The sequence below is a fragment of the Salmo salar genome, chromosome 29 (genome assembly GCF_965601325.2).
Source record: "Salmo salar chromosome 29, fSalSal1, whole genome shotgun sequence".
Taxonomy (NCBI): Eukaryota; Metazoa; Chordata; class Actinopteri; order Salmoniformes; family Salmonidae; genus Salmo; species Salmo salar.
The window spans coordinates 34,541,230-34,553,651 of NC_138319.1; the positions used below are offsets into that span (position 1 = coordinate 34,541,230).

General features: G+C 42.0%; 1 protein-coding gene across 1 annotated transcript in view; it reads right to left on the reverse strand.

The window, feature by feature from the left end:
- LOC106590619 (docking protein 6) overlaps positions 1 to 12,422 on the reverse strand; it is a 214,639-nt gene that overhangs the window by 161,307 nt on the left and 40,910 nt on the right. Inside the window, exon 2 of the mRNA XM_045711018.2 lies at positions 2,890 to 2,997. Within this exon, the coding sequence (XP_045566974.2) occupies positions 2,890 to 2,997 (108 nt within the window). The remainder of the gene's footprint in view (positions 1 to 2,889; positions 2,998 to 12,422) is intronic.

Here is a 12,422-nt window from a genome sequence, read left to right on the forward strand (position 1 = left end):
CCCCCCCCACACCCTCCCCGTGTGGTTTCAGGTTTTGCGGCCGGAGTCCGCACCTTTGGGGGGGTACTGTCACACCCTGACCATAGAGAGCCCTTGGTAGGAAAGAGGCACTGAGTTTGAAGGTAGGCCTTGAAATATATCCACAGGTACACCTCCAATTGACTCAAATTATGTCAATTAGCCTATAAGAAGCTTCTAAAGCCATGACATAATTTTCTGGAATATTCCAAGCTGTTTAAAGGCACAGTCAACTTAGTCTATGTAAACTTCTGACCCACTGGAATTGTGATACAGTGAATTATAAGTTAAATAATCTGTCTGTAAACAATTGTTGGAAAAATTACTTGTGTCAGGCACAAAATAGATGTCCTAACCAACTTCCCAAAACTGTAGTTTGTTAACAAGAATTTTGTGGAGTGGTTGAAAAACGAGTTTTAATGACTCCAACCTAAGTGTATGTAAACTTCCGACTTCAACTGTAGCCCCAGAGACATAAACTCTGTATAGGTCACTGCTCTGCACTTCACTGCTTATTTACACTCTATGGACATATTTATGCACAAAACCATTGGCTCCATTATTTAACTGCCTTTGTCAAGAACTCCCGACCTAGACACATCCAAAACAGTAAGCCAGGGAGATATTTAGAGTGGCTCCTGTTCATGATATAAAGAACACGCAGCACCTTTCAAAACACAAAAACAAATCCACTATTGTTGTTTTTATTTGTTGTTTATGAATCAGTGAAGGTGTCTGTTTTCTCTGCAGCACTCTTCTGGGGCCCCTCAGATGGAACCTTTGATAGTACATTCCTTGGTAGCGAGCCGTGTCGGTGGCACTGTATTATCCTCAAAGCGGGCAAAGAAGGTGTTTAGTTTGTCTGGAAGCAAGACGTCGGTGTCCGTGACCTGGCTGGTTTTCCTTTTTGTAGTCCGTGATTGCCTGTAGACCCTGCCACATACGTCTCTTGTCTGAGCTGTTGAATTGCGACTCTACTTTGTCCCTATACCGACATTTCTCTTGTTTGATTGCCTTGTGGAGGGAATAACAACACTGTTTGTATTCGACCATAATGCCAGTCATCTTTCCACGGTTAAAAGCAGTGGTTCGCTCTTTCAGTTTTGCGCGAATGCTGCCGCCTATCCACGGTTTCTAGTTAGGGTAGGTTGATGGTATGGTGTAGTAGAAACTGGTGTTCCAAAGTGATACTTGGACTATTCCATGAGTTCTATGTAGCCTATGTTGGCTCACATAGACAGATGTAGGACTCTCCCAAATGTTCTGCATCCTAACCCTATAAGCATGACATGTGAGGTTACTGTGTATCAACAGTAGCTTGAAATTGATGCAAACAAAACAACACAACGCAGTGGAAGATTTCCTCAAAAGTATCAGTTACATACGCCTACTGCAGCGACCTTAAATCAACATAGGCCTCCAGTCAGTCCACCCCTTGATGAGGTGGCCACGTGTCTGATAATTAATGATAGTGTTTTAGACAGCATGTTACAGAGCATTAAAGAGCCCCTCTCACAATACAGCCACACATTAAAGAGCCCCTCTCATAATACAACCACACATTAAGGAGCCCCTCTCACAATACAGCCACACATTAAAGAGCCCCTCTCACAATACAGCCACACATTAAAGAGCCCCTCTCACAATACAGCCACACATTAAAGAGCCCCTCTCACAATACATTAAGGAGCCTCTCTCACAATACAGCCACACATTAAAGAACCCCTCTCACAATACAGCCACACATTAAAGAGCCCCTCTCACAATACAGCCACACATTAAAGAGCCCCTCTCACAATACAGCCACACATTAAAGAGCCCCTCTCACAATACAGCCACACATTAAAGAGCCCCTCTCACAATACAGCCACACATTAAAGAGCCCCTCTCACAATACAGCCACACATTAAAGAGCCCCTCTCACAATACATTAAGGAGCCTCTCTCACAATACAGCCACACATTAAAGAGCCCCTCTCACAATACATTAAGGAGCCTCTCTCACAATACAGCCACACATTTAAGAACCTTTCTCACAATACAGCCACACATTAAAGAACCTTTCTCACAATACAGCCACACATTAAAGAGCCTCTCTCACAATACAGCCACACATTAAAGAGCCTCTCTCACAATACAGCCACACATTAAAGAACCCCTCTCACAATACAGCCACACATTAAAAATCCCAGCCACATCAAAATGCTCTGGTGTCCCGGCCAGCTAGTCCCTACATGAAGCTCCATCTCCTCTCCTCTCATTACTACAGCAGAGCCACATTACTCACTTAATATCGTCTTCCTAGCCACTGATAATGAGGCCTAATTGGGGTATTTTCAAAGGGTTTAAGAAACAGGCAAATAAATATTATAACCCAGATTATCCTCCTCAAAGGGAGAGAAAAGCCCCAGAAGAACGAGATAAAGAGTCAAAATGTGCCTTCTTAGCAACATGTACTCCATATGTAACACATAAAGAGAAAAACAATATTGTTTGGTGTCGGTTTGTGTGTAATTTGATTTATTACGTTTTATCTGTAATAAAAGAAGTGCTCTGCTATATTTTCTGAGGTGAAATGGTGGTTGGGGCTTGTTATTGGGTAAACTTCAAGGTTGTGGTTAAATTATGATGCGGCGGGCGGCGTTAAAAGGGTCAACAGACTCAGACAAATGAACATCTGTCTGTCTGGTCTCATGCTGCGCCTAAAAACTTCTCTGTCTACTGGGTGTATCCTTCATTTCCAGACAACATATTATTTTGACATCCAATTAGGTGAATCTATATATACAGTATAACTGAGCGGAGGAGAGGTTTGATGGATATTTCACAGTAAAAAACAGTGACAGTATATAAAGTGATGTTTAGTGTTTACCTTGTGAAAGCTTCGGAAGTATGCTGCCTTCTCGTCTGGGTATTTCTCTAACCGCCTTGGGCCTTTACTGGACGCTTTCTTAAACATCAGCCAACACCTCCTGAAGATCTATAGAGAACACATGGAGAACACCACCGTCAGAACCTTTAGGTCCATCAGAACCCCCCAGCAGAAGAACCCCCAAACCATGGAAAACACATGGTTATCATAACACAATGAAAGGTATTCATTTACAAGTGTATAAAACAACAACAAAAAACTCAAACAAATTGAATACGTTAATAACCATCTTCACTGATTAATTTGTCCAGCTCCTTTCCAAGTGTTCCAGCCAGCATCTCTCATTATTTATCTGTATTGATATTAATCCATACTCAATGAGATGCTCACCGGTGCATCAACACATGAATATCTCACAGAGCAAATGCCTTCCTCTCGGTCAGTTTAATCTAGGCTGTTTGTGCAGTCATCTATTTATCAAGCCAGACCTATTTGTTTGGGTACACTGCTAATGCACAGTAACAGGCACACATATACACACACTAGGACACACCGTGTGCCAAAGGGCCACAACAAGGTCAAGATTAAAAATGGGACACACACACACATGTAAAAACTCTCACACTCTCTTACACACACACACACACACACACACACACACACACACACACACACACACACACACACACACACACACACACACACACACACACACACACACACACACACAGAGAAAGAGAGAGAGAGAAAGAGAAAGAGAAAGAGAAAGAAGAGAGTGTGTCATCACAGCAGCAAGATTTGTGACCTGTTGCTGCAAGAAAAGGGCAACCAGTGAAGAACAAACATCATTGTAAATACAACCCATATTTATGTTTATTTATTTTCCCTTTTGTACTTGAACTATTTGCACATAATATGACATTTGAAATGGCTTTATTCTTTTGGAACTTTTGTTTACTGTACATTTTTTTGGTTTATTTCACTTTAGTTTATTATCTATTTCACATGCTTTGGCAATGTAAATATATGTTTCCCATGCCAATAAAGCCTTTAAATTGAAATTGAATTTTGAGAGAGAGAGAGAGAGAGAGAGAGAGAGAGAGAGAGAGAGAGAGAGAGAGAGAGAGAGAGAGAGAGAGAGAGAGAGAGAGAGAGAGAGAGAGAGAGAGACAGAGAGACAGAGAGACAGAGAGAGCACCTCAGACAGGAGCAACAGAGCAACAGACACCCCGCCAAGACCAGCGAGACACCCTTCCAGACATGCAAGACCCCCTCCCGAAGGACCTGCACCGAGAGAAGCTACGACAAGGGGACCTATACTCAGCCAACAGCTTCACCAGCTACATCCCAACAAGCTAAGACCATCCCAAACAAACCCTGGACACGCTCTATATAGGCCCCCCATATCAGACCTATGCCCCTACCAAACAACAATTAGGCAACAACAAATTAAATCCCTTTCAGACAACTTCCTGGACAAAACATTTCACTGTAATAGTGAAGGTGTAAACTTGGCAGTAGAAAACCGAAACAGTGTATTTGACCTCTCAGCTTCCCTATCGAATCTAAACATTTCAAGCAGACAACCTAAGACAATTAACAAGAATGACAAATGGTTTGATGAAGATTGCAAAAACGTAAGAAAGAAATTGAGAAACTTATCCAACCAAAAACATAGAGACCCAGAAAACCAGAGTCTACACCTTCACTATGGTGAATCACTAAAACAATACAGAAATACACTACGGAAAAAGAAGGAACAGCATGTCAGAAATCACTTCTCCAATCTTTTTGGCCCTATAACAAAGAACAAACTGCGAAAACATATACATGATAAATTACAAATCTTAGATTCAACTATTAAAGACTACCAGAACCCACTGGATTCTCCAATTACATTGAATGAACCACAGGACAAAATAAAAACCCTCCAACCCAAAAAGGCCTGTGGTGTTGATGGTATCCTACATGAAATGATAAAATATACAGACCACAAATTCCAATTGGCTATACTTAAACTCTTTAACATCATCCTCAGCTGTGGCATCTTCTCCAATATTTGGAACCAAGGACAGATAACCCGAATCCACAAAGTGGAGACAAATTTGACCCTAATAACTACTGTGGGATATGCTTCAACAGCAAGTCTTCTCATGCTTTGTTGATGCCAAAAAAGCTTTTCACTCAATTTGGCCTGAGGGTCTGCTATACAAATTCATTGAAAGTGGTGTTGGGGGAAAAATATATGGCATTATAAAATCCATGTACACAAAAAACAAGTGTGAGGTTAAAATTGGCAAAAAACACACACATTTCTTTCCACAGGGCCGTGGGGTGAGACAAGGATGCAGCTTAAGCCCCATCCTCTTCAACATATATATCAACGAATTGGCGATGGCACTAGAACATTCTACAGCACCCGGCCTCACTCTACTAGAATCTGAAGTTAAATGTCTACTGTTTGCTGATGATCTGGTGCTTCTGTCCCCAACCAAGGAGGATCTACAGCAGCACCAAGATCTTCTGAACTGATTCTGTCAGACCTGGGCCCTGACAAAAGACACAAATAATGACAACAAATACAAATTCCATCTAGACACGGTTGCCCTAGAGCATACTAAAAACTATACATACCTCTGCAAAAATGTCCTCCGTGTACATTGTAAAACACCAAATAATGCATGCAGAGCAGAATTAGACCGATACCCGCTAATTGTAAAAATCCAAAAAAGAGCTATTAAATTCTACAACCACCTAAAAGGAAGAGATTCCCAAACCTTCCATAACAAAGCCATCACCTACAGAGAAATGAACCTGTAGAAGAGTCCCTTAAACAAGCTGGTCCTGAGGCTCTGTTCACAAACATAAACAGACCCCCACAAGTTTCAAAAGAATAGAGACATTTCAAATGTTACAGTATGTCTATTTACAGTGTTGTAATGATGTGCAAACAGTTAAAGTACAAAAGGGGAAAAAAATAAACATAAATATGGGTTGTATTTACAATGGTGTCTGTTCTTCACTGGTTGCCATTTTCAAATCTTGCTGCTGTGATGGCACACTGGTATTTCAACAAATAGTTATGGAAGTTTATCAAAAACATTTTATATATATATATTCTTTGTGGGTCTGTGTAACCTGAGGGAAATATGTGTCTCTAATATGGTCATACATTTGGCAGGAGGTTAAGAAGTGCAGCTCAGTTTCCACCTCATTGTGTGGGCAGTGTGCACATAGCCTGTATTCTCTTGAGAGCCAGGTCTGCCTACGGCGGCCTTTCTCAATTTTATTTTATTTTTATTTAACCTTTATTTAACCAGGAAAAGCCCATTGAGACACAGTCTTTTTTTCAAGGGAGACCTGGCCAAGAAGGCAGCAACAATCAATACATTACATCATTAAAACATACAACAACAACAGAGTCTCCCGTCAATATTTTACATTCATTCAGTTGCACTAACATATCTAGATGAAGCATGGATTGTAGACTATTCCATGCCTCTGGTGCACAAGAAGTGAAGGCAGTCTTGCCTAATACTGTGAATGTCCTGGAGACTCAATAGCAAGGCTATGCTCACTGAGTCTGTACATAGTCAAAGATTTCCTTAATGTTGGGTCAGTCACAGTGGTCAGGTATTCTGCCACTGTGTACTCTCCATCTTCCCCTCTCTCCTCTACTGCTCTCTCGCGCTTTCATGAAAGATACATTAAATCCGAGCAGAATTATCAACATGTGAACATCTTATTCTTTGTAGTAAAGAATTTTCCTAGTCTAGTAGTACATCCACATCAGTTGATCAGTGGTTTGTTACTTGTCATGTTTCGTTTTTTTTTTTTGTGCAACCCAGGAAGAGTAGCAGCTGCTTCTGCAAAAGCTACTGGGGATCCAGATAAACCAATCACCTATATCATCCATAACAGACCAGACACTGACAGTGTAAATCCTTAACCTTTCACATCATTATATTATTCTGTGTGATTTACTCTGAGATGTCAGCCCTTAAAGATGTCTGTGGTCATTGACTGATTTATAGCTCACTGATGAGTTTGGCTCACAGACTTCCTGGCTCCACTTTACTATCTTAATATATAATACCTTAATGGCATCTGTAAAGGCGGGGAAGCAAAAATGTTGTCCTCCACCCTTAACAGTCTGTAAATGCATAAAGCATCTTTCCATCTGGAACAGAGTGATCTAAACCAAATACAAGCCTACAGCCCAGTCCTGATAAATAGCTTGGTATTATTTATAGAATGGCCCAGTCCCCTGATTGTTGTGATATTGTGTAGAATGGCCCAGTCCCCTGATTGTTGTGATATTGTGCAGAATGGCCCAGTCCCCTGATTGTTGTGATATTGTGTAGAATGGCCCAGTCCCCTGATTGTTGTGATATTGTGTAGAATGGCCCAGTCCTCTGATTGTTGTGATATTGTGTAGAATGGCCCAGTCCCCTGATTGTTGTGATATTGTATAGAATGGCCCAGTCCCCTGATTGTTGTGATATTGTGTAGAATGGCCCAGTCCCCTGATTGTTGTGATATTGTGTAGAATGGCCCAGTCCCCTGATTGTTGTGATATTGTATAGAATGGCCCAGTCCCCTGATTGTTGTGATATTGTGTAGAATGGCCCAGTCACCTGATTGTTGTGATATTGTATAGAATGGCCCAGTCCCCTGATTGTTGTGATAGTGTATAGAATGGCCCAGCCCCCTGATTGTTGTGTTATTGTGTAGAATGGCCCAGTCCTCTGATTGTTGTGATATTGTGTAGAATGGCCCAGTCCCCTGATTGTTGTGATATTGTGTAGAATGGCCCAGTCCTCTGATTGTTGTGATATTGTGTAGAATGGCCCAGTCCCCTGATTGTTGTGATATTGTATAGAATGGCCCAGTCCCCTGATTGTTGTGATATTGTGTAGAATGGCCCAGTCCCCTGATTGTTGTGATATTGTATAGAATGGCCCAGTCCCCTGATTGTTGTGATATTGTGTAGAATGGCCCAGTCCCCTGATTGTTGTGATATTGTGTAGAATGGCCCAGTCCTCTGATTGTTGTGATATTGTGTAGAATGGCCCAGTCCCCTGATTGTTGTGATATTGTATAGAATGGCCCAGTCCCCTGATTGTTGTGATATTGTGTAGAATGGCCCAGTCCCCTGATTGTTGTGATATTGTATAGAATGGCCCAGTCCCCTGATTGTTGTGATATTGTGTAGAATGGCCCAGTCACCTGATTGTTGTGATATTGTATAGAATGGCCCAGTCCCCTGATTGTTGTGATAGTGTATAGAATGGCCCAGCCCCCTGATTGTTGTGATATTGTGTAGAATGGCCCAGTCCTCTGATTGTTGTGATATTGTGTAGAATGGCCCTGTCCCCTGATTGTTGTGATGTTGTGATGAATGGCCCAGTCCCCTGATTGTTGTGATATTGTGTAGAATGGCCCAGTCCTCTGATTGTTGTGATATTGTGTAGAATGGCCCAGTCCCCTGATTGTTGTGATATTGTATAGAATGGCCCAGTCCCCTGATTGTTGTGATATTGTGTAGAATGGCCCAGTCCCCTGATTGTTGTGATATTGTGTAGAATGGCCCAGTCCCCTGATTGTTGTGATATTGTGTAGAATGGCCCAGTCCCCTGATTGTTGTGATATTATATAGAATGGCCCAGTCCCCTGATTGTTGTGATATTGTGTAGAATGGCCCAGTCCCCTGATTGTTGTGATATTGTATAGAATGGCCCAGTCCCCTGATTGTTGTGATATTGTGTAGAATGGCCCAGTCACCTGATTGTTGTGATATTGTATAGAATGGCCCAGTCCCCTGATTGTTGTGATAGTGTATAGAATGGCCCAGCCCCCTGATTGTTGTGATGTTGTGTAGAATGGCCCAGTCCCCTGATTGTTGTGATATTGTGTAGAATGGCCCAGTCCCCTGATTGTTGTGATATTGTGTAGAATGGCCCAGTCCCCTGATTGTTGTGATATTGTGGTGAATGGCCCAGTCCCCTGATTGTTGTGATATTGTGTAGAATGGCCCAGTCCCCTGATTGTTGTGATTTTGTGTAGAATGGCCCAGTCCCCTGATTGTTGTGATATTGTGGTGAATGGCCCAGTCCCCTGATTGTTGTGATATTGTATAGAATGGCCCAGTCCCCTGATTGTTGTGATGTTGTGTAGAATGGCCCAGTCCCCTGATTGTTGTGATATTGTTTAGAATGGCCCAGTCCCCTGATTGTTGTGATATTGTGTAGAATGGCCCAGTCCCCTGATTGTTGTGATATTGTGTAGAATGGCCCAGTCCCCTGATTGTTGTGATATTGTGTAGAATGGCCCAGTCCCCTGATTGTTGTGATATTGTGTAGAATGGCCCAGTCCCCTGATTGTTGTGATATTGTGGTGAATGGCCCAGTCCTCTGATTGTTGTGATATTGTGTATTTAAACAGAGCATCCGGTTAACAGTAACAACTTTGGGAAGACTGAAACACTGTTGTGAAAACTGTAGTGCAATCCAACAAAGTATGCAGTTATCTGAAGTGCATTTATAAGGAGTGGACTAGAACTTATGAAGGCTATAACATGTCTCGGGGCTTCATCTTGTAAAATAGGATATTTGTATTTCCTGTCAGACATAGCTAGCTGATAATCATCTGTGTGAATATCAACTGAATTTCAATGATTATCTCTCTCTGCATCGTCGCCGTGGGGGGATTGTGTATCCAGGAATCATTTGTTTATTCATCTGATGTGCTTAATAATAAAAGGAACACAGAGCCTGAACTTCACACTCCAGGTAATTGACTGGAGTGGATTCTTACCTGTTCTGATCCTACTGATGGAGCTCAGGGCCACTTAAGTGAGGCTAACGCCTATTATACAGATACAAACAATGGAGAGAGGAGGAGAGAGACAGAGAGAGAGGAGGAGAGAGAGAGAGAGGAGGAGTGGGAGGAGAGAGAGCAAGAGAGTGGAGGAGGAGAGGGAGAGAAAGAGAGGAGGAGAGAAAGAAAAAGAGAGAGAATGGGATAGAGAGAGCGAGCTGAGGAGAGAAATAAAGAGAGAGGAGGCGAGACAGAGAGAGGAGAGAAAGAAAGAGAGAGGAGAGAAAGAAAGAGTGAGAGCAAGGGAGCGAGAGACCGAAGGGGGAGGGAGAGAGAGAGAGAGAGAGAAGAGAGAGAGAGAGAGAGAGAGAGAGGAGAGTGAGAGCAAGCGAGCGAGAGACCGAAGGAGAGAGAGAGAGAGAGAGAGAGAGAGAGAGAGAGGAGAGAGAGAGAGAGAGAGGTGCACAACAACGCTTTAACGTAGCATGGGACACTTAAGGTAATGGTGAGCTGTATCTAGAAAGTGCTATCACAAAAGAGTCCATAGTCAATAATAATAATAATACTTTTGTAATATTTTACGTAAGTATGAAAAACACACATACCATTAAAGCCCAAAAGGCAAGAATTGTCTGGTCGTTGATCATGATCTATATCGCCAATAGTATGCCTGTCATTTAGAAACTGAATCCTGCTGCATCAAAATCACCTCTTGAAACAAAACCATTCATTGCCTACCGTAGACAAAGTGATTCACGCGGCGAACGCCGAGACGTCATTACGATGCAACAAAGCAAACTCAGAGAGATAGCTACAGTGTTTATGAGAACAAAAGGTACGAAGGAAAAGGCTTAATTTCACCTGTTCCACGGTTGTCAAATGCTTTGTAGTGAGTGCCGACTGTTGGCAGTGTTTCTGGGTCTTATTCAGGAAGACTTTAACACTGATTCTAATTACATTGAGGTGAATGAGACGCTGACGCTTCTAGAATGTGTGACTAATTAGAATGCCGGGACATTATTCGGAACATTTTTCTATACAGAGAGAGGAGGAGAGAGAGATAGAGATGTGTGTGTGTGTGTGTGTGTGTGTGTGTGTGTGTGTGTGTGGTGTGTGTGTGTGTGTGTGTGTGTGTGTGTGTGTGTGTGTGTGTGTGTGTGTGTGTGTGTGTGTGTGTGTGTGTGTGTGTGTGTTTGAACAAAGACAGCCTCATCTCCCAGAAAGACAAAATAATTCTAAAGATGAAAGATGTTGTGAGGGTTCAATCAGTGTTTTTTCGTTGAGGTGTGATCTTATTAGCAGAAGATGAAAGCACATGGTTTCTACTATACTGGCCCTTACATTTATGTGGAGAACTACCCCCAGAGAATCCTACTGTAGCTACGGTATGTTGCTGTCTTTTAACAAATAACACTTTTCCATTTGTCTACAAGAGCTTTTCAAAAAGAGTATTGTATTTTTCATGTTCCTTTAGTCCCTTATTGTATAACAAAGCAAAAGCTCTTAGAGGAGTTTGATGCCAGAAGTCCACAAGGGACACAACGATAACTACAGTATATTGATTTCAGTGTGGAAAAAAAACAATTGTACAAATCATGAACAATTGTGGTTCACAAAGACATATTATATTTATGGCCAAAAGAACAAATTAAATCAGTGTAGCTTGTCCGCTCTGCATTGGTGGCATAGTTCTCATAGGCACAGTTCTCATAGGCACAGCTCTCATAGGCACAGCTCTCGGAGGCACAGCTCTCGGAGGCACAGCTCTCGGAGGCACAGCTCTCGGAGGCACAGCTCTCGGAGGCAGAGATCTCGGAGGCAGAGATCTCGGAGGCAGATTGCACTCTGAAATCTCAATGGCAGTCACTGGCCTGTCCTGACCTGTCATTATGAGTGTTCTGAACAACACAGACCTTCCAATTCGGAACACTTTTTACACACGTTCCACATCGGAACACTTTTTACACACGTTCCACATCGGAACACTTTTTACACACGTTCCAAATCGGAACACTTTTTACACACGTTCCACATCGGAACACTTTTTACACACGTTCCACTTCAGAACACTTTTACACACGTTCCAAATCAGAACTCTTCTTTACAGATGTTTCAAATCAGAATACGATTCAATCCTCAGCACACAAAGAGGTGAAAAAAATGTAAATATTTAGCAATGGCAGATATTGTACATAATGTTCATAAGTCAATGATATCCTATGTGGGTAGAAGGGCTGAGTATGTCTCCAGGATACAGTTCTCATAGAAATGCTAGAGGCAGAGGCACAGACAGTAAACTGCCTCATTAAAATGTTACATTGCAATCATTTTAGGTTTTATGAAGTTGATAACAGAGTCATTTTCTACATGTTTTTCTATAATCTCTTCACTGCTATGCTGGTTTAAATTCCGGTCCATATTTCGTTTTGTGTAGTGAAATCTTCCAGAGTATGATGTAGCCTGATCAAAACACAACATAACACAGCTGCGGTAAAAGGGCTCCTTTAGAAGTGAAATGGTGAAATAACCTTTTAAACCCTGGTAATGAGTCACATTTGAAACCTCTGTAATTTCCTGTAAGTGGACCCTGATGATAAGTCCATCCGTTCAGAACATTGTGAAAGTTCTGCCAATATTGAAGATGTGTCTGGCCTCTCAATAAAAGTGAACTGCCCCCGAAGGCACATTACTTACCTGCTGAACGGGCTGAGACA